The sequence below is a fragment of the Delphinapterus leucas genome, chromosome 11 (assembly GCF_059928025.1).
Source record: "Delphinapterus leucas isolate spDelLeu-1000000601 "Yukka" chromosome 11, BTC_Dleu_Yukka2, whole genome shotgun sequence".
Classification (NCBI taxonomy): domain Eukaryota; kingdom Metazoa; phylum Chordata; class Mammalia; order Artiodactyla; family Monodontidae; genus Delphinapterus; species Delphinapterus leucas.
The window spans coordinates 92,072,242-92,097,160 of record NC_143139.1 but is presented as its reverse complement, the minus strand read 5'-3'; the positions used below and the strand labels follow the sequence as shown (position 1 = coordinate 92,097,160).

Below are 24,919 nucleotides of genomic sequence, written 5' to 3'. Positions count from 1 at the left end.
AAAGATTTTCAAAGACTTTCATCGCATTATCCTGGCCAAGTTAAAAATATTGACAATGAACAGGGCTGCTGGCGGGAGGATTACAGGAAGCCGAGGGTACCTGGGGCCACTGGGAGGAAGGCCTGGTGTGTGCCTGGGCTCAGAGCCTGGCTGAGGAGACAAGAGGGGCCAGGGGCTGGGCTCTGGCCTGGTCCCATTTCTTCCTCACTGTGTGAATTTGGGCAAGTTCCTTGCCCTACTGGGCATCTGCTGCCTCCTCTGTGAACTGAGGAATTTGCACTGGAATCCAGTACTTCCAAAGCATTTCCCCCCATGTAAACTGGTGATCTCCAAAACAAAACAAAAAATGGTTAATTAAGTTTGGGAAAGAACACTAGGATTTATACAGTTAAACCAGTTTCTTTATTGCAGGGCTTTTCAGGGCCTTCATTTGTTGAAAACGTTTATTTCTTTGGATAAATAACACAAATGCACATGGCATTTAAGTCAGATGGTATGGAAGGAGTTTGGGGAGCTTAGAACCCTTTCCTTCCGCTCTTCACTTCCAGCAGGCCCCACTGGCAGTTTCTAACCCACGGAGAGACGCTGTCACGGTGCCAGCAGATATGGGTGCACACTTTATCATGATGAGTGACTACGAGTTTCCCAAGGTGGCAGGGGGAATATGGAGGCAGCGTTTCTCAAACTTTCTTGACTTGACCACAGAACCACTCCCAAGCATTTCTGGGTCTAGCATCTGGAGGAACACTCTTTTGGGGGAATGGATCCCTGGTCTTCGTGTTCTGCCATGAGACTTTAGGTAGAAGGGGATCTGGCAGGGGTGCCCTGAGAGTTCAGACTCCCATCTCTGAGAACACAGCCATACTTCCGTCTTTTGCGGCCCACCCAGGGGCTGCGTTTTAGTTTGAGGGAAGGTGCGAGAGCTGGCAGTCTACCTGGGGACACTGAGGTCTGGGAGGGCAAGCACTCGCCCGGGTCAGGAGCAGGTCAGAGGCCTGGCTGGGATAGGATCTCCTGCTCCCAGGCAGTGCTCTCACACGAAGGGCCCCAGTACGCCCACAGCTGAGCTGGGCCACAGAAGTGCTCTGACCCTGGGACAGCTCTGGGGGAGAGATCTGGGGGAGTTCTCAGAAGCATGGGAGCCCTGCCCCACACTGCATGGTCATTTCCTGAGAGACGGAGGAGATAAGATTGTGACCGGGTGCCTGGCATCTGCACAGGGTTGGTGTGACACGTGGGTTGTCTGGGACCTTTGAGTCCTGAGTACACTGCGCTGGTGTGACGTCGTGTGCCGGTGTGACCGGTGTGCCGGTGTGACCGGTGTGCCTCTTGCTGATGTGATGTGTGCGCGTGCCGGTGTGACCGGTGTTCCTCTTGCTGATGTGATGTGTGCGCCGTTTGGCCACCGTGCAGGCTGTGTGTCGAGATGGGCGCCAGGTGCCAGGTGGGAGCCGCGGGCAGGGCGCGGGGGTCGCGCGGTGCGCCGTGGGAGCCGACGCCGCGTGCCCCGCGCGCACGCGAGAGGGTGAGAGCTTGCATGTCCCGCCCGCGCCGCCGGGCCCCGAGGCCAGGCAGGTGTGGGCGGGCCATCGGGACCCCGCCGAGCCAGGGCCGGGAGAGCCGGCGGGAAACAGGAAGCGGGGGGAGGCGCGCGGCGGCCGGACGGCGGGGAGCCGGGCGTGCTGGCGGACGTGCGGGTGGTTGGCCGGCCGGACGCTCCTCGGCCCGGGCCCGGGCGGCGATGTGGGGAGGCCGGGGCAGCCCGGGCGGCGGCGGGGCCGGGGCCGGGGGCGGGGCCAGGGGCGCCGCGGACCCCGCCCCCCTGCGCCGGCGGAGCCGCCGCCAGAGCGCTGACCCGGGAGTCCGAGACGGCTCCGGCGTGCGGGGTGAGTCCCGGGGACGCGGGGGCCGGGCACCCGCCGGGCGGACCGGGCGCGGGAGGAGGGGGTTCCGGCGGCGACGGGCGGCTGGTCCAGCGGGCGACGCCCAGTGCTGGGATCGGCCGGCGCACCCCGCCCCCGGCGCCCGCGCTGACCCCCGCTCGCCTCTGGCCCGCAGACCCCGAAGACGCGGTCATGCCGGGCGGGGCCGAGGCAGGGGAGGCCGAGGAGGAGGCTGGGGCCGGCTCCGGGTCCGAGGCGGAGGAGGACGCGCTGTGGGAGCGGATCGAGGGCGTCCGGCACCGGCTGACGCGCGCTCTCAACCCGGCCAAGCTCACACCGTATCTGCGCCAATGCCGGGTCATCGACGAGCAGGACGAGGAGGAGGTGCTGAGCACCTACCGCTTCCCGTGCCGCGTCAACCGCACCGGTGAGCCGTGTGGGGCGCGGGGTCGGGCCTGAGCAGGCGGTGCCGGCCTTCCCTGGGGCCTTCTTCGGGACCGTCGGGCCAAGGGCTCCGATCCCCGGGGCTTCGGTCTCCACATCGGTAGAGTGGGATGGTTGGTGTGCCCACCATCCTCCCTCCTCCTGAACCACAGCGTGACCCAGCGTGTCCGCGGTGCCTAGACCGCGTCTGGATTTTTCTCCCATTTCCTGGGCCCCCCTTAGAACAAGGGGTTGGCTGTAGTTGCCGGTGCGGGCTGGGCTTGGGACCTCCCGATCACAGCTGGTGGATTTGGCAGCTTTCCTGTGTCCTTTGATCTCTTCTGTTCTCTCTGCTCCCCCCCCCGCCCCCCACTTCTGTGTGCTACACACTCCTGGGAGCGTTTTCCTCAAGTGCTCAAGACCCATCTCAGCTTTCTGAGGGTGCCTTCTCCCATAAGTTGTGCCTTTGAACAGAGCTGGCAAAGGGATGAGGGTCTAATGGTGGAATTTCAGGCGTTGGTCAACGAGAGAAATATTTTTCTTTGCGTTTGGGGATGGAGAGGGCTTCCCTGTGCCATTGAAAAGGCAGGCTGCGTTTGCTGGCCCTATATCTGTGGGGGCCGCAGGCAGCGTCTTGGGGTGCCATAGAGGGGGTGGGTCCTGGCTTTCCTGGCCGTGGCAGACGGGCTCTCCCCGCTGATGTGTTGAATCAGGCCCCTGTGTGTGTCACCGGTTCAGAAATCTGGGGAACGTGGGCCCTGGAGTATGGCGGGGTGTGGGGAAAGGGGGAGAAAGCAACTAGGCACGGGGAGAAGCCCTCACCTTGACCCTTGGGCACCGCCCCCGCCCCACTTCCCAGGGCGCCTGATGGACATCTTGCGTTGCCGCGGGAAGAGGGGCTACGAGGCCTTCCTGGAAGCCCTGGAGTTCTACTACCCCGAGCACTTCACGCTGCTCACGGGCCAAGAACCTGCCCAGCGCTGCTCCATGATCCTCGGTGAGTGGGTCCGCAGTGGGTGCCAGCGCCTCGGACACCAGTGCAGAGGTTCCTTACCCCGTCCCTGTCAGGGAGGCACTCCCATTGTCGCTGTTGAACAGATAGGGAAACTGAGGCACAGAGAGAACGGTACCGGTTTGCCCAAGGTCCCCCCAGCAGGCTGAGTGTGGGACTGCGATTCTAATGCAGTTATAGTCTAAGTTCAGAGCCCACACACTTAATGCAGCTGTTTCCCCCAAAGATGTGTCAGGCATGTGCCAGTTTACAGTTTCTTCTGTAAAAAATTCAAACACTCCAGGAGACTTGAAAGTAAATAGGAAAGATCTTTACTTCTTCCTTCAGCTCTGCTCTGCCGGTATCAGTGTGGTGAGTTTCCTTTCTCTTTGCAGTTATACACACAGACACACACACAGGGAATCATCTTACATGTCTTGCTCTGTGTTTCACTTTTTTTCAGAACAACTGATGTTTGTGTTTCTTCCACATCTGTTACACTTGTTTTAAATGACTGCGCAGTGTTTATTAGTGACGTGCCAGTCATTTAACCCATCCCCTGTTGATGGACATCTAGGTTGTTTCCAGTTTGCACCATTACAAACAATGCTGGGAACATCCTTCTAGGTGCATCTTTGTGCAAATGTGTGTCTCAGGAGGAGAGGTTCTGAGAAGTCAAATTTCTTAGAGAATGTGTATTTTAAAAGTTAAATCAGCATACATCCCTCCAGCAGTGTATGAGTGCCCATTTTGCTGTACCCTCATTCATCCTGGGGATCATTTAAAAACATTTTATGCAGTCAGATATGTGAAGAATAATGTTGTTGTTTTAAGTTTGTACTTTGTTGAGAGATGTTCACAGCTTACTAGTTAGTCAACCTTGGGCAAATGGCTTGACATTTCTGTGCCTCGGTTTTTCTGGCTTTAAAATGCGTACAATAAATAGTACCTATCTTAAGTGTTGTTGTGAAGATTAAATAAATTAATATATGTTTGTAGGCCAAAGAATAAAGTCAATTGTTAGTGGTACTACTATTATTGTTATTATTATTGCTAGTGAGTTGGAACGTATTTTCCTATGTTTACCAGCCATTTTTGTTTTGGGATTTGCCTATTGATAGTTTTTGTCCACATTTTTATTTGGTTGTTTGCTTATTGATTTGTAGGAGCTTTTTATATGTTGTGGCTCTGAGTCATTTGTTACATTTGTTATATTTTCTCCCACTCTGTTACTTGTCTTTTAACTTTGTTTCTTATATCTGTCATCGTTTAGAAATCTCTTAGAGCTCTTTGATTTTGTGCCTTGTTTAGGAAGGCTTTCCCTGTCCCCAAATTGTAAAAATTGGTTCCAGTTTTCCTTCTAGTGTTCTTCCGGTTTGGGTTTTTCTGTGCAGTCTGTCATCCCCTTGGATTTTATGTATTGACTTTTCAATTTTATAAAATCCCCTTGGATTTTATTTTATGTCTTTTCTCTCCCCTGCCCCTGGCAGATGAGGAAGGGCCCGAGGGCCTGACCCAATTCCTGATGACAGAGGTGCGGCGGCTGAGGGAGGCTCGCAAGAGCCAGCTGCAGCGGGAGCAGCAGCTGCAGGCCCGGGGCCGGGTGCTGGAGGAAGAGCGGGCAGGGCTGGAGCAGCGGCTTCGGGAGCAACAGCAGGCTCAGGAGCGCTGCCAGCGGCTGCGGGAGGACTGGGAGGCGGGGAGCCTGGAGCTGCTGCGGCTTAAGGACGAGAACTACATGATTGCCATGCGTCTAGCACAGCTCAGTGAGGAGAAGAACTCGGCCGTGCTGCGCAGCCGGGACTTGCAGCTGGCGGTAGGCCCTGGGGAGATGGGGGGTGCTGTGGGAAAGGGGCAGCTTTGCAAAAGATGACGGTCATATCGTAGACAGCCGGTGTCCCAAAGCCACCATCTGTTGCATATTGGACTGTGGGCAAGTCCCTTCCCGGCCCTGTGCCTCAGTTTTCTCATCTGTAACGTGGGAGTGTTGACTTATTACGGGAGCATTTATTTCATTGAATTATGACTGTGGTTTCAACTGGGAGCGATTTTGCCTCCCTCCTCCCGCAAAAAAAAACCAAAAACATTTGGCCATGTCTGGAAACATTTTTGGTTGCCACAACCAGGAGTGTGCTGTTGACATCTAGTAGGTAGAGGCCCAGGATGCTGCTAAACATCCTAATTGCACAGGACGGCCCTCCACAACCAAGAATTGTCCAGCCCAAAATGTCAGCAAGTGCTGAGCCAGAGCAACCTTGGGTTACGAGGATTCCTTGAGTTTAAGTCACAGGATTTAAGACATGTACAGTGCCTGGTACAGAGTTAGTGCTCAAAACCTGGATTATCGTTAGCCGTTGTTATTGATATCATTATTAAGTGCTACTCGATGCCACACAGGTTACGTGCATCCTGTCATGTAATCTCACTAAGGCACCGTGCACCAGGTTCTCATTTTGAAATAGATACAGGTTTAGGATTGTAAAGGGATTTGCTCAAGGCTGCAGATTGGGAAATGGCACAGCCTGGGTTTGAACCAGGTCCACCTGGCTCCGGCGCTGGCCTCCGCCCCATGATGCTGTTCTGTTTGCTCCTGTCCAGGTGAAATCTCACCTGATGCTTTTCCATCAACGAGTGAGGCCATGCCTCTTACAGGCTGAGAAACTGAGCCTGTCTTTCTTGGTTCCTTGCTGCAGAGAGCTGTCCCAAGGATTTGACAGTGCCCGCGGCACACAGTAGGCTCTCCCCAGTCATACCCAGAGAGGTTCCACAGGGGGGATTCTGACTGTGGGATTTGAAGCCCCCTGACCCCATGAGCCTCAGCTGTGGCTGGAGCTCCCCAGGGGGTGGCAGGTGCCCGTGGATGATGGGTGGCACGTGTGAGGCTGTCAGTGCGGTGCACTGGTGCGCTGGAGCCTGCGGCCGTGCGTGCTGGGGGCTTGATGTCTGGGGAAGGGAGTCCTGATTGGGGGTGTTGAGGCCACAGGTTGACGGGCCCAGGCTGCCAGGCCTACTTTAGCCTCAGCTTCCTCATCCTTGAAGCGCAAGGTCATGGATGCAGATGACGTCACAGCAAGACAGCACCTCCTGTGCAGCAGGCATGGCCCTCTGGGCTTGCCGTCCATCAACTCCTTTAATTTCCCAGCACCTCCATTGGAATGGGGGTTGGGAGGGAACTCTGTTATTATCCCCATTTATGGATGAGGAAACTGAGGCACAGAGAGGTTGGTTGGAGTGCTTTCCCAAGGTTCGAAGATTGAGCATTTCTGACTTTGCTCTGGGCACTGCTGGGAGTGGGGTGGGGTGGGCTGGGGTGGGGGCCGGTGGGGAGAGCCTGCTCAGAGAGGACAGCACGATGGCCACCGGCCCCCCTGGGTGTTGGGAGGGGCTGTGGCCTGCACGGTTGGTCTCACCTTTGTGACTGGGGTGGGGGATGCCCTGTGTGTGTGTGCAGCTGCCTGGAGTCTCCTGGGGTTGGGTAGGGGGATGTAGAAGAGGTGTCGGAGGTTCTCTGTGTGTCTGCGGTTCAGCTGTAGGTGCACACAGTATGGCCCTAGGGGTATGGAGATCTGCCAGTAGGCAGATAATAGCTGCTTTTTCCCAGTTTAGCGATGGAGGGTAAGGGATGAAATTCAATTAATAGATAAGCTTTTCTTTAAATGTAGCTACCCTACATTTGCCTTAACTTACTGGAGCTTTTTGGCGACAAATTAACAAAGGCTTTGCCGATGGAAAGGCTTTTCTCGGCAGCTTGGGTTCCCTCCCCCTGTGGACAGGTGTGTAGTGGCTGTGATTTAACACTGTGTTTTATAAGGTGCAAATGTAATGAGCTGTTATTCCTAAGCAACATAAACTTAAAGGAACGAACGCTATAATTTTGTGCTAAGTGAGTTTGTACACCAGGATTAAATGCATCCGTATTTCTTGGCGTTCAGCGGAGAGTCCCAAGTGCCCCGTCCCCTGAGCTCATCGGGGGAGCCTGCTGGCCGTGGGTTGGGTGGGAGGCCATGGTGTGTGGCTGCGGTTTGCTGGAGAGGGTGTGACCACATTTGCCCTTGTAACTAGCTGTCTTTCTCTGGCAGTTCACAAAGCGTGTTTTGTGAGGGGAAAGGAATGTGAGAGTCATGAATTTCTTTCTGAGTCCTCTGCGGAGGAGGAGTGGGGGTGTTAATTCGTGGAACGGCCTGACCCAGCCTCCAGACCCTTGCGTGTGTGTGTGTCGTGGGCGGGGGGAGGAGGGGGGTGCCATGTCAGGCTCTGGGGGTGTGCGGCTGCAAGTCCTTTCCAAGCGAGGTCAGGGCACTCCTAGGGCACCAGATGTCAGCATGCCTGAGTATAGCCCCAGAGGTCATTGTGCCCTTTTTCCAACAGTGACTTCATTTTGTGGCCTGCCACCTGCTTCTCCTCTTGTCACTGTCTAGCCATCACAGGTCTAGCCACCTGGACCTGCTGCACACCAGACCCCGCATGAATTTGGAAATTCACTCTGGCTGAGTGCATTCATAATCCAGCAAACTGGCCGTGCATATCTGCTGTCTGCCAGGCGGCCACCACCCAGCCGCCCACCCAGCACCCTTGGCCAGTTTCTGCTGCCCACACTGAACCGGTGACAGTTGGGGTCCTAGGATTTTATTTAAAGCTGTAAAGATAGCCGCTGTCACACCCTCAGCAGCTCCATAGTTTAAAGGCCTCCGTCCACCTGCTGTCTTGTTTGATTCCTGCAATGACTTTGGGAGGCAGGTGGTGGAGCAGGGGGATTGAATGGGCCCAGTTTCCTGATGGGAAAACTGAGGCTCAGAGGAGGTAAGTGACTTGCTCAGGATGACAGAGGGTAAAATGGTACAATTGAAATATGGATCCCGGACTTGGAATTCATGTTGGAGTGAACCAATCTCATAATCTTCCCAAGTGGAGGCTCTGGTAGGAATATCTTTAAGGGAGGGTGAGACTCACATGTGTTCCATGAGTGTATGTTGAGTGGGGAGGCTGGGTGAGAGGGGGACATCCTGGCCCCTGGGCTGGGTGAAACCCTCAGAATCCTCCTCCTCCTTCTTCCCCCCACAAGGAGATGAGGAGATTGAGGCACAGAGAGGGGCTGTGACTTGCCCAAGGCCACACTGAGTTAGAGGCCGAGCTGGGCCCAGCCCCTGGGTCCTCCTATTCTTGGTGCAGCCCTCCTTCCCCTCCGTTATGCTGGTCCTGTGCGCAGTGTCAGAAGTGTGGGACAGAAGAGCGTGTTATATACGGCCCCTCCACCCACAAGTCCTTGAGGCAGATTCCCCTGGGAGGGTGGCTTGGCCTTGCTGCCTCCCTTCCTTCCTTATTGTATTTGTCCAGCCTGTCCCTTCTTCCTAGACACGTCTGGGGAGGACACCTGCTTGGGCCTCTCTGGGAATCGGGGAGGCACCCAGGAGTGTGGGACAGGACCCCTCCTCTCTGGGCTGGCTGGTACTCCCTCCCCGAGCTGACCCCTGTCCTGGGCCCCAGGTGGACCAGCTGAAGCTCAAGGTGAGCCGGCTGGAAGAAGAGTGCACACTGCTGCACAGGGCCAGGGGGCCGCTCCCTGCGGCCGAGGAGAAGGAGAAAGAGCCTGACAGCGCGGACCTGGTTTCCGAGCTGCGCGCAGAGAACCAGCGGCTGGTGGCATCGCTGCAGGAGCTGCAGGAGGGCCTGCAGCAGGTACGGGGTCGGGGGTGGGGGCGAGTGGGGGCAGTGCCGGGGGGCGGGGGGAGGCCAGACCCTCCTGCTGCTCACTCGTCCCCCTGAGGCCTGGAGAATGAGGATTCTAGATCCGGGGATCTAAGATCTGGATGGAGTCCTGGCTGGCCCCTTGTCTTAAGCTCTGAGTGGAGGGCCTTCAGTGCTCAGCTTGTGCTGGGTGTTGAGTCTGGGGTCTGCGGGGGTCGGGGGGGGGTGGTCAGGTGGGGCAGGAAGCCTCTAAACTCCCTGAAACTGGGTACCTGATTTTGTGTGTGAGCATTTTTCCGGGGAGAGGGCCTCAGCTTTCCTTGGCTTTGTAGAGGAGTCTGACCCTGGAAAGCTTGAGACCCCTGGGTGGCCCTGGAGCTTGCTCAGGGTCCTGTGGCAGGTCGGGGGCAGTGTGGGCCTACCACCTGGCCACTGCTCCTGTGGGAAGTGGGGGAGGGAGCCGGGGCTCTGGTGTATTTCACAGGGTTGGGCGTGCCGGCTGGGGTGTGGGTCTGTGGGCTGGATCTTAAGCCTTCGGTCTACCTCCCTGGGCCAGGCTCAGACCCTGTGAAGACCCATTGTCGGGGTGGGGGGAATAGGCCTTGGAAATATTACCCGTCTGCTGTCCTGGGTGGCAGGTAGGGCCCAGAGCAAGAGAGAACAGGCCTGGTTCTTGTTGAAGAATAAGGTCCTGGTCCAACTTGTCTGAGCACGCCCACATCCACTTACCTCATTTGTACCCCCAGATGCTCCCTGGAGGGTGGGCAGGGCTGTTGGCGCCACACACACTCTACAGAGGGGGAAGCCGAGGTCCAGAGAGGTCAAGGCCCTTGGCCAAGGTGGCAGAGCTAGTAGGGTGGGGCTGAGGGCTGAGGGCTGTTTGTCCCCCTTACCCCACACTCAGGGTGGGCCCTGAGCCAGGGGCTGAGGCAGCCCTGAACTCTGACCCCACAGGAGGCAAGCCGGCCAGGGGCCCCAGGCTCAGAGCGCATCCTCCTAGACATCCTGGAGCATGACTGGCGGGAGGCGCAGGACAGCAGGCAGGAGCTGTGTCAGAAGCTGCACACCGTGCAGGGGGAGCTGCAGTGGGCCGAGGAGCTGCGGGACAAGGTAATGTCCACATCTCCCCCCTCCCCTCGCACCTGCCTTGCCCCCACCTGCCTTCTTCTTTTTTAACATCTTTATAATTGCTTTACAATGGTGTGTTAGTTTCTGCTTTATAACAAAGTGAATCAGTTATACATATACATATATCCCCATATCTCTTCCCTCTGGCGTTTCCCTCCCTCCCACCCTCCCACCTGCCTTCTTGCTAACCGCCTGGGGAGGGCATCACCAGTTTACTTCAGCCAGCCTTCCCCCAGCATCCGCTGTACGCCAAGTCCTGTGCCAAGAACTGTGCATTCATTTGCCCTCAAATATGTATTGAGATCGATCGGTGAACGGAACAAAGGTCCCTGCTCCTGGGGAGGGCAGATTCTAGCAGGGGAGACAAACAGGACTCCATACACGTAATCCGCAGTCCGTTACCTCATGTCACAGAGGGCGATGAGTGCTGTGGAACAAGTAGAGCGGGGTAAGGGGGCAGATTGCACTTGAAATGGGGAGGCCCAGGTTGGCTGGGACGGGGTTGTTATCCCCATTTTACAGATCAGGCAGCTGAGGCCCAGTGAGGTGATGTCAGTCAGTGGCCCAGGCCACCCAGCTGGGGAGGTGGGCACTCATTATTGGGGCTCAGGCCTCTCTCCCTGGACCTGCTGGACACCAGCTGGTTAGCTGCCCCTGTCCCCAGCCCTGGGGTCCGGCCTGGGCGTGTCCCACCCCGCTCCGCCTGCCCACAGTACCTGCAGGAGATGGAGGACCTGCGGCTGAAGCACCGTACACTGCAGAAAGACTGTGACCTGTATAAGCACCGCATGGCCACCGTCCTGGCCCAGCTGGAGGAGATCGAGAAGGAGCGGGACCAGGTGAGCCCGGCCTGCGGTGTGCCCGGCCCTGGTTTTCGTCCAGGGGAAGATGACGAGAGGCAGACAGGACTGGAATTGTAGACAGAGATGAGCAGTACCCTTATCAGTTTAGGAGGGGACAAGTAGGCCAGGAGAAACAGTCAGGGGGCCTGAGATGTGCCAGCCCATCCCCTCAACACACCTGCCTCACTGGGCTCTTGTGACAGGTACAAAGTTGGTCCTGGCGGCCTTTGCATCTGAATCCCTTGTTCTCCCTGCCTCAAGGGCAAGGCCTACACAGTGGGAGGTACTTACAGATATTTGCTGGTGAAGAAATCCTCAAAAGTTCTGGCTCCCAGGCCCTGGGTACCATAGCCCTCATCTCCTGAGGCCATAGGGTAGGCTGAGGACCTCGGGCCAGTTCCTCCGGGCCCGCAGCCCTCCTTGCGTGAGGCTCCCCATGCAGCGGGAAGGGCAGGAGGTTTTGTCCTTGGACCACGTTTGAATCCCACTAGAGGAGTTGAAGTGTACACGTGAGAATGGGCCTCAGAATCCCCTGGAGGGCCTGGTGAAAGCTCAGATTTGAGGCTTCGTCCCCAGACATTCTGATTCGTGTGGTCTGGGGTGGGCTCAGGAATGTGCGCTTCACCTGCCTGCTCCCAGCCTGTGGGCCTCTGGCCCCAGCTCCCTCTGAGACAATGGGTAGCAGGTCCTGGCCATGGGCCCAGCTCTCAGGGACCCTGGTCTTCACTGTGGGGAAAGGCACTTCGGGGGCACTGGGCTGGATTTGAACCGTGAAGGCTGGGAATAAAGACCCCTGCACCCAGTGGGTCCCACAGAAGAGTTCTAAGTTGTTTCGGGGAAACGGTACGAGCCTGGACTCTGCAGCTCTGTCCCTGCTGGCTTGGTGTCCACGTCTGTAAAATGAGAAGAGTGAGAGTCTCTAAGTCAGAGAGTTACTGTGAAGATTAAATGAGCTGATACTTAACACAGAGGGCCTGGCACCCAGGAAGTCCTTAAGAAACGTTAGCTGCTGTTCCTGTTGCCACCCCCGCATCTGAGAGGTCAGAGGCCAGGACAGCTGAGCCGATGTGGCTCCTTCAGCTGCTGGCCCAACACCCTCCCTGCCCTCTCTCACCAGGCCATCCAGAGCCGAGACCGGATCCAGCTGCAGTACTCACAGAGCCTCATCGAGAAGGACCAGTACCGGAAGCAGGTCCGGGGCCTGGAGGCCGAGCGGGATGAGCTGCTGACTGCGCTCACCAGCCTGGAGGGTGCCAAGGTCCTGCTGGAGGCGCAGCTGCAGCGGGTCCAGGGTGGCCCCTACCTCAAGGTGAGCAGGGTCAGGAACCCAAGCTGGAGCTCTTGGCCAGGGTGGGACCTGGTGGGAGAACTCAGCCGGGGGTGGGGACAGGGGGGACCCATTGGGAGTCCTCAGCTGGGCCTGGGAAGATGCAGGTTCTGGGAGGAAATACATGGGTCTTGGCTGGAGCCCTCACCCAAGGTCAAGAACATGGCAGTCTTGGAGGGCCCTGTTGGCCAGGGTGAACAAAATGTCGCTCGGGTAGTTGTGGGTTGGTGTATCAGGGAACAAGACAGGAGCATGGGAGTCTCTGAGTTTCTGGAGTTGCACCTGGGGCACAAAGAATAGTTTGAAGCCTGGCTTAGCATATACTTGGAGAAGCCTGGCTGCCTGAGGGCCTGTGAGCATCTTAGAATGCAAAATGTGGGCCCTAGAAGTCCCTCAGAGACCAGCTAGTCCAGTTCCCTCATTGCACAGGGCCCAGAGAGGGTCAGAGGCTTGCCCGAGATCACACAGCCAGCCAACAGTGGAGCTGAGCCCCCAGATGCCTTATAAACCAGACACTGGCTCTCAGATCTCTGCCTGGAACTCTGCCTTTTCCTATCTTGGGTTTGCTTAAAGATGATCAGTTGAGTTTAATGCTTGAAGAAATAGAACAAAGGAAGTGTGAATCTGTGATTTCTGACTTTTAAAAATCCTCAGTGGCTTTTAGGTAAAGGCAAAACCCCTTACCGTGCCCTAGAGGCCCTACAGGGTGCCCCTCCGCCCCTGAGCCTGGTTCTCTCGGTCTCAGCCTTTTAATTCCTGGAATGTGTCACAGTGCTGCCTCAGAGCCTTTGCACATACTGTTTCATCTGCCTAGACCATCCGCCCCAACTTTCACACCTCCTTATCCTTGAGTTCTCAGTTCCAACCACACTTTCTCTGGAAAGCGCTCTTATGCCCCCGGCTGGGTGGGGCCTTTGAGTCCCTTCCCCACCCTGGCTACCTTCCTGCCTGGCCCTCCTGGCCGCTGAGCCTTACTTCCTTCATCTATCTGCTTGTTTATAGCTTATCTCCTCCACTAGGGTGTGAGCTCCACAAGGGCAGAGATCCAGCCCTCCTTCCCCACCACATCCCTGTTCCCAGCAGGTGTTGAGAAAATGGCAGGGGCTGGCCCTGGCCCAGGGCTGCTGACCTCTCCCCACCCCCTTCCTCTCCCAGGCCTGTGCCTCTTCCCATTCCCTGTGCTCCAACCTCAGCAGCACCTGGAGCCTGAGCGAGTTCCCCTCCCCTCTGGGAGGCCCTGAAACAGCTGGGGAGGCGGCTGTCACAGGGGGATCTGAGCCCCACACCTCGGTAAGACACCTGCCCTAGCCCGGACATGGCGGGTATGGATGGCCATCGTAGAATTACTGACACGTAGAGTACTCTCCAGTTTGCTGACAGTTCGGTTTCACACGAGAGGAAATCGAGGCCCACGAAGGCCAAGTGCCTTGTTTAAGCGCACGCAGAGCCAGCTCAGTGCTGGGCCTGGGCCTGGGTGCCGGGAGACCTGGGGAGCCACTCACATGCCCATAACCTTGCAGAGCCTACCCCTCGGCTCTGGGCCCTAGTTCCCATCTGTCGAGGCCCACGAAGGCCAAGTGCCTTGTTTAAGCGCACGCAGAGCCAGCTCAGTGCTGGGCCTGGGCCTGGGTGCCAGGAGACCTGGGGAGCCACTCACATGCCCATAACCTTGCAGAGCCTACCCCTCGGCTCTGGGCCCTAGTTCCCATCTGTGAAATGGGCACAAACTAGGTATGATGAGTTGTGGGCAGGTCCCGTGGGGGTGATCAGGCCCTGCTGTGGCTTTGCAGGAGGAGGCCACGGACAGCGAGAAGGAAATCAACCGGCTCTCCATCCTGCCCTTCCCCCCCAGCGCCGGCTCCATCCTCCGCCGGCAGCGGGAGGAGGATCCCGCACCCCCTAAGAGGTAAACAGCTTCCTCCCAGGATCCCTGATGCCAGAGTCAGGTCCAGGCTGTCACCTCCCTTTACTGCCCTTAAATGGCTGGAGCTCTGGAAACCCAGGTTGCAGGAGTCATGGGCATGAATGAGGTCAGGGGTTAAGACAAGGTCAAAGGGCAGAGTGGGCTCAGTCCCTGCTGAGCACCTTGACATGAAAGTCACTGGAGGTCAAGCCTCAAAGATCCTTAATCCAGGGGGAAGCCTGGGTGGTTCAGGGCTAGGAGACATGGCGGAAGTTCCCAGGGGTCAGGGACCTCAAGCAAGAAAGTCAGGCCCCAGATTCAAGCAGCAGCAGAAAATGGGGGCCAGAAAAACTGAACCGTATCACTGATGGCAAGACCAAGGGCAGGAGACGCCTCCTGGCATGTGTCCCCCGTCATGGGCTTGGTCCGATGGATGAACTTGCCACGACAGGTGTGTGATGGGGAGATCATGGTCTAGTGTTGGAGGGAGGCAGAGCCCAGAGTCACGAATGACGAAGGTAGAAAGCGAGGCTGAGATGAGGCGTGAGAAGTCAGGGCAGCCTTCTGGGAGGGGGTGGCATTAAAGGACAGGCTAGGGCATTCTAGGTGGAAGAGCTGGACAGAGGTCAGGGTGTTAACTTCTTCTGTGTGTTTAGGGGACTGGGTGGCACGAGTGCACTGTGCCCAAGGCCCCTCCCGGGGTCTAGCCTGCACGCGCTTGGGGGTTGCAGGACATTTGGGAGGCACCGGAGCGCCGTGCTCAGTGCGGGCCCCTCTCGCCCTCTCTCTGCGCAGGTCCTTTAGCAGCATGTCGGACATCACAGGTAAAGGCCCGGGGACTCCGTGGGGAGGGCTCATCTGGGGGCTATGCTGCCTGCTCTGCCCTTGGCCTGCATCCCCCTCCCTGAGGCTTTGCTGTCCTCTGGCCGGGCAGGGAGGCTCTGCTTGGGAGGCCCTGGGGGAGTTGCTTCCCACCTCTCACCCCGAGCCCACCCTGGTCCTCTCTCCTGGTCCCGGCTGTGCTCTATGAGGCTCCTCAATTCCAGCCTGTCCTCCACGCTCTTCTGGGAAACTGAAGGGTCACCCTGGCCAGCCCGGGCCCAGCCCTGAGCCCCGTGAGTCCAACGTGTTCCAGGGGCCTCAAACCTGCCAAATCCCCAGGCCTCTGGGCCATGGGCCATCCCAGGGCTTGAGGGGCTCAAGCCCGGGCCCTACCCCATTGCTCAGTCTGGCACCCCTAAACCTCACTCCTCCTCTCCAGGGAGTGTGACGCTTAAGCCCTGGTCCCCTGGCCTCTCCTCGTCCTCGTCCTCCGACAGCGTGTGGCCTTTGGGAAAGCCGGAGGGCCTTCTGGCCAGAGGCTGTGGCCTGGATCTCCTCAACAGGTACTGCAGCTGCCCGGGGGGGTGGGTGGGGGTGGAGCTGGGAGGCTGGTTCGGGTTCCCAGAGAGGGGCGAGCAGGGGCGAAGCCTTCGCCTCACGGCTGTCACACCATTGAGGTCTTTAGACAGAGTCACACGTAGGATTCATATGCCGTCACCACCGCTTATCGTCTGGGAGACTTGGGCTGGTCACTTCACCTCCCTGGGCCTCAGCTTGCTCACTGGCTAAAGGGCCACAGTGATGTCTTCCACAGGTGGTGTTCGGAGGTTTAGGACTCGTGACAGCAAAGCCCCCCACTTTGCCAGGCGGGTGGTGGGTAGATGGTAGCTGTTACTCGTGCTGCTTGCCTGTCCTCCCGGCTTGGGGTTCCCAGCAGGACTGAGCCTCCCAGCAAAGTTCACGCTGAGGGTGGGGTGGGGCCCCTGCAGCTGGGCTGGCCCCAGGCCCACAACTGAAGTCATGAATCACCTCGGCCCAGAGCATGCTGCAGGCCATGTGCTCTGTCCGTTTCGGTGGATGCGTGGTCTCCCTGCTCAAGACTGTCCGTGATCTCAGGAGGGCAGGAGATGGAGGAGGCCGGTCTGAGAATGTGGCCTTTGAACTCAGGAGCAGGCATGGGGGTGCCGCTGGGTGACGTGGAAGAAGAGAGAACAGAATCTGTTCAGGGATGGACCTGGAGTTTGGTGGTGACTGGAGTGTGAGGGTGGGGGAGGGGAAAGGCGAAAGGCTAGGGCAGGCTTTGTGAGTCAGGATGGGGAAGTGTGGATTTTGGCTTGTGCACCCTGGGAGACCTGGTGGTGGCTGGGGGAGCTTAGCTATTACTAAATGCAGGGCCGGCTGTTGGCTGCCTTACAGCATTCCCTCTGTCCTGGGAGGCAGGCATTATTATGATTACCCCTGTTTTGTAGAAGAGGAAACCGAGGCTCAGAGAGGTTAACTGACTTGCCTGAGGTCACACAGCTGGGACGTGCCAGGGCCAAGGTGCAGAGTGACCTGATCAGATTTGGGTTTTGGAAGCGCTGGTGTCAGAGCTGGAATGCGGGGGATGCTGATCACAGAGTGCAGGTCACACAAGAAATCAGGGCACAGCAGAGCCAGGGGCCTCCTGCCTCCTGGAAGCAGCTTGGCCAGGTCCCTGCCCCCACTCTCACCCTCCGGCACAGGGCCCAGTGCGACATTGTTTCTCACTGTGCAGGACGTGCTTCTGGGGGAAGGGGCGGAGGCACCTCCCTTCCTGCCTGCCTCGGCCCTTCCTCCCTTCCTCTGCTCAGGCCTGCAGCAGGGGTCCTGGCTGCTGTCCAGGGGGCGCTGGGATGCAGCAGAGGGAGCTGGAGGTTCTGGCCCAGCCCCCACCTGGGCCCCATGATCACGTGGGGCCACCTCTGCTGCCCACGAAGTTCCTGGGGAGGAGGGAGATGGGGGAAGAACGAAGACTGAGGTGGACCGGGAGAGAAGGGGGTGGAGCGATGGGAGGTCAGGGACTCGAGTGCCCTAACGGGCTGGCGAGTGCTGTTTGCATGTGTCCTGGGCTGGAGGCAGGGTTACAGCTCAGAGCACAGGGGGAAGAACAGACTTGGGAGCCAGCTGAAGTCCAGGCTCTGTCACTCGCTACTGTGGGGCCTTGGGCAAGTCATTTAATTTCTCAGTGCCTCAGTTTCCTGCTCTGTAAAATGGGTTCACAATAGTGCCTGTCCCCTGGGGTCATTGTTGGGGGTTCCGGTCCTCCTACTCGAGTGCTTAGCACATGCCTGGCTCGCGGTGAGCGGGAAGCTAGCTCTTAGCTATTATTATTGGTGTTGTTGTGGCTTAACCCTCAGGGTAGCCCTGCAAGCCCCATTATACAGATGAGGAAAATGAGACTCAGAGTCGGGAATGTGTCCCATGGCCACTTGGTGGTGGAGCTGGGGATTCTGTTGTCCCTTCCTCCCGTCGAAGCTACTTTAACCTCGCACCCGTGTTAAGTGCCCACTGTGCTCTGGGCATTTCAGCCCTCTGCTCTCACCTGCCCCTCTTGGCTCCCAGGGCCTTGGGGCAGGGCAGGATGGGGGACATGGATGGACAGGCAGAAAAAGAGTGAAAGTGAGGTGCTGAATGGGGAGGGCACTGGGAGAGTATTGGGGTGCTGTCTCCCGGGCAGGGCCACCCCTGTCCGACCTTGTCACGTAGACATTGGGTCTCCAGCACTGGCCGACCTTGCACAGGGAGGGTTTGGATAGGTCATCACCTGACTCCACCACTCACCACGTGTGTAACCCTTGTCAAGTTATAACTTCCCCAGGGCCTCAGTTTCCCTCTTCTCTAATGTGGGGGGAATAACAGGTGGCTCCTGAGGGTTGTCGGGAGGATTCAGTGAGGCAATCTGTGTGACATGCTTAAGTGTCAACTTCAAAGGTCCCTGGCCTGCCTAGGGATCTTCCCACAGTGCCCTGGGGTGGGGCAACACTCATCCAGGCCACTTAGCCCATCACTGCTCAGGGCTGGCAGAGTGAAGGACTTGGCCCCATTCCCCTGTGACCCAACTCCTGACCTGACACTGGGGAAGTGTCCTGGGACCCCATCCTTTCCACCCCCCACAGGCAGGGTTGGGGTCAATCAGAGTGTGCTGCCCGAGACCCAGGAGTCCTGAGAGGCTGGAGCAGGCAGCCCCTGCCCCCTACGCATTCCTTTCTCTTCCGAACCCACTTGTCTGCTGAGGCCTGGGGCTGAGGGACCTGGCCTGGACCCTGCCCCCAATGAACCGCCAGGTAGTAGCCTGGGGCTGTGGAGGCTCAGAGAAGTCACTTGGTCCCTTGGGGAGGTGGGCAAGGGCGTCCTGAAGGAGGAGATGCCTGAGCTGGGTCTCAGTGCCTGAGCTGGGTCTCAGAGCAGCAGGAATTGGCAAGAAAAGCCTGAAAACCTGGGGTGGCTGAGAAATTGCCCTGATCCTGGAATTACAGGGAGGGGAGGGGGCGTGCTTAGGCAGGGGTGGGTGGTGAGCAGGTCGGTCCTGGAGGGCCTGGATGCGGGCTGCCCGCTGGGCCCTCGACTGGGGAAGCTGTGATGGTCAGTTGTCTGTGGGTTTGAAATGGGTGGGGAAATGGGGCCACAGGGAGGTGACTGGTCCTGACTCACACCTGATGACAGTGAGTATCTATTATTGAGCACTTAGATTCACTGGGCACTGTTCCAACAACGTCCCATTTTTTTTTTTTAAGTAATTTTATTTTATTGATTGATTGATTGATTGATGGGCTGCGTTGGGTCTTTGTTGCCGTGCACGGGCTTTCTCTAGTTGTGACGAGTGGGGGCTACTCTTTGTGGCGGTGTGCGGGCTTCTCATTGTGGTGGCTTCTCTTGTTGCGGAACACGGGCTCTAGGCACACGGTCTCAGTCGTTGTGGCTCACGGGCTCTAGAGCACAGGCTCAGTAGTTGTGGTGCGCGGGCTTAGTTGTTCCGCGGCATGTGGGATCTTCCCAGACCAAGCATCGAACCTGTGTCCCCTGCACTGGCGGGCGGATTCTTAACCACTGCGCCACCGGGGAAGTCCCATGTCCCATGTTTTAACTCATTGAGTTGTACAATGAGGTAGGTAGATGCAGGTGGGACTGCTGAGAACGAGGCAAGCAACCTGGCCGCCTGGCCCCGGAGTTCCTGCTGGTGCCCTCCATGCCACTTTTCTCAAACTCTTCTGACCACAGCCCTCCACGCGAGAAACCCAGTACATGTGCCTGAAACAAAAGGGTTACAGGAAGATAGTTGGATTTACTTGAAGGGAGGCAGGCTTCTGTTTTCTATTCCATTCCATTAAAAAACAGTGCTGGTCATGACCCAGTGAATTTCACAACCCATTTAGTTGGAAGGCCCTGCAGCCCTCTGGTTTCCACCTCTACCTGCATTATCTCTATATTTGACCCTCACACCCACAGTGGGAGACGGGTGCCATCATCGTTCTTGCTTTAGGGATGCAGGGACAGAATCAAGTGGCCAGCTCACTTGTCCAAGGCTAGGCCACAGCGAATGCTGGGGTTGGAGCTGGACTGTGTGGCTTCAGCCATCGGGCCATTGCGCAGCATAGCCAGGCCTGGCCTCAGGCCTCCTGTCTCTGCTGAGGCCTTTCTGTGCCACACTGATGTGGCCAGGACAGTCCTGGGGCTGAAGGAGCCTGTCAAATCAGCCCTGATGCCTCTAGCACCCATGTCTAGCCCCAGCCCCTGGGGCCTGGCTCTCTGTTTGGACTGAGGGGGCAGGAGCCAAGTCGGACTCCCCAGGGCCAGGGTTCCCCCCCTGCATGGGTGCTGATTGGGTTAAGGTCTTTGCAGCCTTGCCCACCCCGGGCTGGCAGCAGGGGGCAGTGTGGCCCTGTGGCTGCAGCTGCCAGGGTGGGTGGGGAGGCGAGTGAACGCTTGGGTTCTTCCTGGGCCCCCTCTCCAGCTGGGGCACACCCATGGACCCTGGTCTCTCTTCTTCCCCAGAACTGTGGGGGCCCATGGGGAGACTTGTGGTCAGTTGTCACTTAGTCTGGCCACAGGGCCTCACCACTTCTCATCCAGGGACAGGCAGAGCCCTGCCATGATGGGGGTTTGGTGACTCACTGCCCATGAGAGGAAGGCCAGGTGCCTTCATTCCGAGCCCTCCATAGGCTGGCTCCAGCTTGCCTTTTCTGGGAGTTAATTAGGGCAAGGAGCTTAGCACGGTGTCTGGCACGTGGGAAGCACCCAGGGTTTCCTGCTACTATTATTATTGTTGTTATTAAGTTCTTCCACACTGTATCCTGTCCTCCACACCTTTGCCCATGCCAGCTCTTCAGCCTGGAGCCGTGTGCTCTCTGTTGGGTCCCGAAGTGCTTCTAGTTTTCACCATGATGTATGTAGCCCAGCTGCTGCTTCCTCTGGGAAGTCCCTCCCCTGTGTGCTGCCACTGCCAGCAGTAACCATCTCTGATCTGTTGTGATCTAAAGGTGACCTCCCGCCCTAGACTATGAGCATAACAAGCTTATATTAGTGATCTGCTATGTGCCAGACACTGTGTTTGGTGGTAGGGATCTGAAGCTGAACATGACAGCAGGCTTATTCTCAGGGCGTTCTTTCTGAGCGAGGCAACAAATGGGAAAATACAAAAACGCGGGGCTTCAGCAGGAAGCTCCGCCTCACCATGTGCAGGGGTTGGGGAGGGAGAGGTCGCTTTTGACCTGAGCTTTGAAGGATGAGCAGAATTTGCCAGGCAGAGAAGAAGGGGGTGGGCATTCCCTGCAGGTGCAGTGGCCCGGGGTGGGAGTCATGGCATCCTTGGGGAATCACTATGGTTCTCCAAGAATGTTGAACTGAATCAAAATACTGAACGCTAATTCCCATCTCCTTTCTCTCTTCTCAGGTCTCTGGCCATCCGAGTGTCTGGCTGGAGCCCCCCGGGGGGACCTGAGCCCCAGGACAAGGGCCTAGATGGCCTGTCATTCCTCGGGGACAGCTGGTCTGGGGCTGTCGTTCGGAGGGTGCTCTCTGGGCCAGGATCGGCCAGGGTGGAACCAAGAGAGGTGAGGCCCCGCCCCTCTGAGCTGGGGGCGGAGTCAGTGCTTTAGTTGGGGATGGATACCCTCTGATTGGTGGATCTAGGTCACTGGGCGGAGTTTCTACGGATTGGCCGAAGCTGAGGCGGGCTCAGTGACTAGCGGCTGGTTGCCCCGCCTCAGCCAGCATCAAATGAAATCTGATTGGGCAGGGGCTGGGAGGTGGGGCAGATTGACTGAACCTGGACACATCCCCACCCTTACACGTGGGAAAGACCAGACTGAGACAGGCTGGGTGAGGAGGGCAGTTGCCAAGAGCAGTGTCTGACTGGGCACCACCCTGTGAGGTGGGGGCAGCTGAATTTTGAGACATGGTCACCCCCACACCCGATGTCCTCCAGCCCCAGGGCTGTCTCCGGAAGCCCTGGGAAACTCAATTCCCTCCCTGCCTGGGTTTTCTCCCAGCCAAGGGCAGAGGCTACTGGCTTGGAGCGGGCAGTCCTGGAAGGCGAGGCCCAGCAGAGAAACTTGCCCTGGAACCAGACATCCACACTCCCTCTGATGGACTTCAAGGGTAAATCTGGCCTGGGGGGAGGGACTGAGGACTCGGGAGTCCTAGAAGGTCAGAACTGAGGGCCCAAGAGAAGGCTCATCTGGTCCATAGTGTGGGTGGGACAGCCAAGGCCTGAGAGGGGGATGCTCCGCCTCCTGACCCCTGGCAGTTCCCTTCCCTCCCACGCCCCTGCCTTCTTGCCGGTTGTCCTTGTGCCCTTCCTCTGTCTTCTCCTCAGTAAACAGCTTACAGTGCAAGGAGCACTGGATAGGAGTCCAGAGACCTGGGTTCGGGTCCTGGTTCTGTCCCGAGTGGGCTTGGTGGCTTTGGGCCCCAAGGCCCAAAGGGCCCCACCCTCTCTGAGCCTTGGACTCTCACTTTAAGAAGGGGAAGGTGGGGACTTCCCTGGTGGGCCAGTGGCTGGGACTCCTCGCTCCCAATGCAGCGGGCCTGGGTTCGATTGCTGCTCGGGGAGCTGGATCCGCATGCCACAAGTAAAGATCCCGCATGCTGCAACTAAGACCTGGCGCAGCCGAATAAATGAATAAATATTAAAAAAAAAAAAAAAAAAAGAAGGGGAAGGTGGGGTCCTGGCCGCTCAGGCCTCGAGAGGGCCACATCTGTGGCCTCTCTGAGGCTGATGCCTGACTTTCCCCTCTCCTTGTCCTCCTTGCTGCCCCCTGCCTGTCCACGCCCAGCGTGCCAGTCCTTCCATGAGGCCCTAGACGCCTGGGTGAAGAGGCCGGGGGCCGAGCCCTTCTACATTCGAGCCAACCTCACCCTGCCTGAGCGGACCGACCCCCATGCCCTGTGCGTGAAAGCGCAGGAGATCCTGCGGCTGGTGGACCCGGCGTACAAGCGGCGGCAGGAGTGGTTCTGCACGCGGGTTGACCCCCTCACGCTGCGGGACCTGGATCGGGGCACTGTGCCCAATTATCAGAGGTGACACTTCCAGCAGCCCTGGGAGCTGGGACTGGGATGGGGGACTCTTTCTCCCTCCTTCAGTTCCTCGCCATCCTCTGGGACAGGAATGGGGGACTGGAGGAGAGAAGGTGAGGGGCTCCCCTTCTCCCTACAAACGCGTGACACGACCCCCTTACACAGAGCCCAGCAGCTCCTAGAAGTTCAGGAGAAATGCCTGCCCTCCAGCCGACACCGGGGGCCCCGCAGTAATGTAAGCAGGGCTGGGGGGGCAGGGCGAGGGCCTGGGGAAGGGGTACTGAGGGGGCCCCCAAAAGGGAGAGGACAGGCTCCATTATCCGGGAGCTGGGGGAGGAGACCCCACCCACGCTTGGTGGCTCATCTTCTTGGTGAGCTCCTTGGTTTCTTCTCCACCCAGACTGGTTGATCCTCTCCGATGTGTCCAGCAAAGAGAACAACAGGGCTCCCGTCTGGGTAGTTGAGAGGGGGAGGTGAGGTAGTGTGCCCGCTGCCCGGGAGCATGTGTGGCACGTGGTGAGCACTTAACGGAACAACAGTCACACCCCTTCTCTAATCCCTGGAGCAGGGCTGGGCTGGGTGATGGCCCCCACCGTGCGCCTGGGCTGAGTGAGGCTCAGAGAGGTTAAAGCGGTCTCAAGAGCCCACGGTGCTAGAGAGAAGGTGGAGAGCCTGGGCTCTGGAGCCAGGCCACCCAGATTTGCATCCCTGCTCTGCTCCTTCTCAGCCTGTGACCTTGGACAACCACGGGACCCTCCCTTGAGGCTCTGTTTCCTCATCTGTAAAATGGGGGGATTATGCTGCCTGCCTCTTGGGTTCGTGCACGTGGGATCTAGTTAGTGTCTGTCACGTTGTAGGCTTTCAACACCTGTCAGCTATTGGTATAATTAGTGCTGTCCATATTGGTTTCTGTAATCTACCTACCCAAGGTCACATTGCTAATTCATTGGAAGAGACCCCAGAGTTTGTCTCTTATGTCTTATTCTGGACCTCGGTTTCTCAGTCTCTAAAGTGGGGGCAGACCTAAGGCTCCTCTAGCTCTAACTGGGTCTGACAGTCTTGCTTCCCTTGGTCCGTAGTGATGGTTGCCCTTCCCTGCCTCGGGGGCTGTGCTGGGCCGGGTGGGGGCAGGGGAAAGCCTGGTGGGGAGGGGGCTCTTGTGCTGACCCATGAGCCTGGACAGTAGTGGCAGCGGGGCCCTCTCTCCCTGAGGGTGGGATGCAGCTGAGCTCTCAGGTGCCCCTCTTTCCCTACCCGTTCCCCAGCTGAAGAAGCGAGCCCTGGACCAGCTGCGGCTGGTGAAGCCCAAGCATGTGGGGAGTCCTGCTGGGGACTCCCCGGAACAGCTGCTGCTGGAGCCCTGCTCAGGTGCGTGCGCAGGTGTGAAGGTGCAGCCTGCACTGCTCACGGGGTGCACATCGGGGTGTCCTCGGCCTTGGTGGGCCCTTTGGCCTGGAAGGGCCTGGGTTCCGGTGGGGGGCAGGGCGCATGCCAGGGGCCTGGTGGGAGATGGGCCACCAGGGTTGAGGGAGCTGTCTATGTCCAGGTGTGACTGTGGGTCTGGGTGAGTTTAGGGCACGCACGAGCACGGGCCTCTCCTTATCCTGCAAAGCATGCGTAGCTGTGTTTCTTGCCTGTGTGTGGTGGCAGGTGCCGTGACGACCCCAGAGGGAGTTTCTGGAGGCAGGAGGGTGAGGCCTTGGGCCAGAGAAGGGAAGAGGGGCTGGGGGAGCCCAGATGAGGGAATAGCAATTCTGAGGGGCAAGGAGGAGAGGGTGGTTAGGGAAGACTTCCTGGGAGGGAGGTTGTTTGAACTGGGGCCTTCACTGATGAAGAGGAGTCTGTGCCAGGCAGAAGGCACAGCTTGTGTGAAGGCTCAGAGGCATGGCTGCGTGTACTGTGTTTGGAGGATACTAAGTACAGCAAGTGCATAACTCTGTCATGTGTGTGGCAGTGAGGAGGAGAGAGGGGAGAGGGGAGGGGGGAGGGGGGAGGGGTCCCCGCCCACCCGGGGACCTGGGAAAGCATGACCTGGGCTCTGAAAGGAGAGTTAACTGGGCCACCCCAGGGCATGCAAAGGCCCTGTGACTATAGAGCTGCTGAGCTGTGAGGCAGGAATGGAGTCTGTTGTGAGGGGGCACGTGGCTCGCTGCTTCTCCAGGCCCCGGCAGGTCTGGCTCACCCACGTGGAGGATGTGGCTTTCTTCCTGAGAGTTGTGGGAGTCACTGGTACGTTGAAAGCAGGGGAGTTACAGGATCTGACCTCAGTTTTAAAGCGTCCCTGTAGCTGCTGAGAGGATAATGGCCTGTAGGGGACAAGGGTGAGGCAGGGGATGGGGTGGAGCCTCCTGCGAGCGTCCCAGGTCCCAGCGAGGGAGG

The 24,919-nt window shown here is 58.1% G+C and overlaps 1 protein-coding gene across 5 annotated transcripts in view; it reads left to right on the top strand.

Annotated features, from left to right (window-relative positions):
- The first annotated feature begins 1,313 nt into the window (after positions 1-1,313).
- The window catches only part of CARD10 (caspase recruitment domain family member 10), a 28,828-nt gene continuing 5,222 nt past the window's right edge, over positions 1,314-24,919 (top strand). For 2 of the 5 annotated variants that reach the window (XM_022596959.3, XM_089921291.1), the window contains exons 1-16: positions 2,061-2,310; positions 3,166-3,303; positions 4,788-5,113; positions 8,782-8,973; positions 9,937-10,092; positions 10,824-10,949; positions 12,070-12,261; positions 13,435-13,569; positions 14,070-14,185; positions 14,978-15,006; positions 15,444-15,567; positions 20,916-21,075; positions 21,514-21,622; positions 22,300-22,543; positions 22,706-22,775; positions 23,806-23,908. In XM_022596959.3, the coding sequence (XP_022452667.1) occupies positions 2,076-2,310; positions 3,166-3,303; positions 4,788-5,113; positions 8,782-8,973; positions 9,937-10,092; positions 10,824-10,949; positions 12,070-12,261; positions 13,435-13,569; positions 14,070-14,185; positions 14,978-15,006; positions 15,444-15,567; positions 20,916-21,075; positions 21,514-21,622; positions 22,300-22,543; positions 22,706-22,775; positions 23,806-23,908 (2,455 nt within the window). In that variant the 5' untranslated portion in view covers positions 2,061-2,075. Of the gene's footprint in view, positions 1,887-2,058; positions 2,311-3,165; positions 3,304-4,787; positions 5,114-8,781; positions 8,974-9,936; positions 10,093-10,823; positions 10,950-12,069; positions 12,262-13,434; positions 13,570-14,069; positions 14,186-14,977; positions 15,007-15,443; positions 15,568-20,915; positions 21,076-21,513; positions 21,671-22,299; positions 22,544-22,705; positions 22,776-23,805; positions 23,909-24,919 lie in introns of those variants that run through there. The other 3 variants (XM_022596958.2, XM_089921293.1, XM_089921292.1) reach the window with 3 other exon arrangements.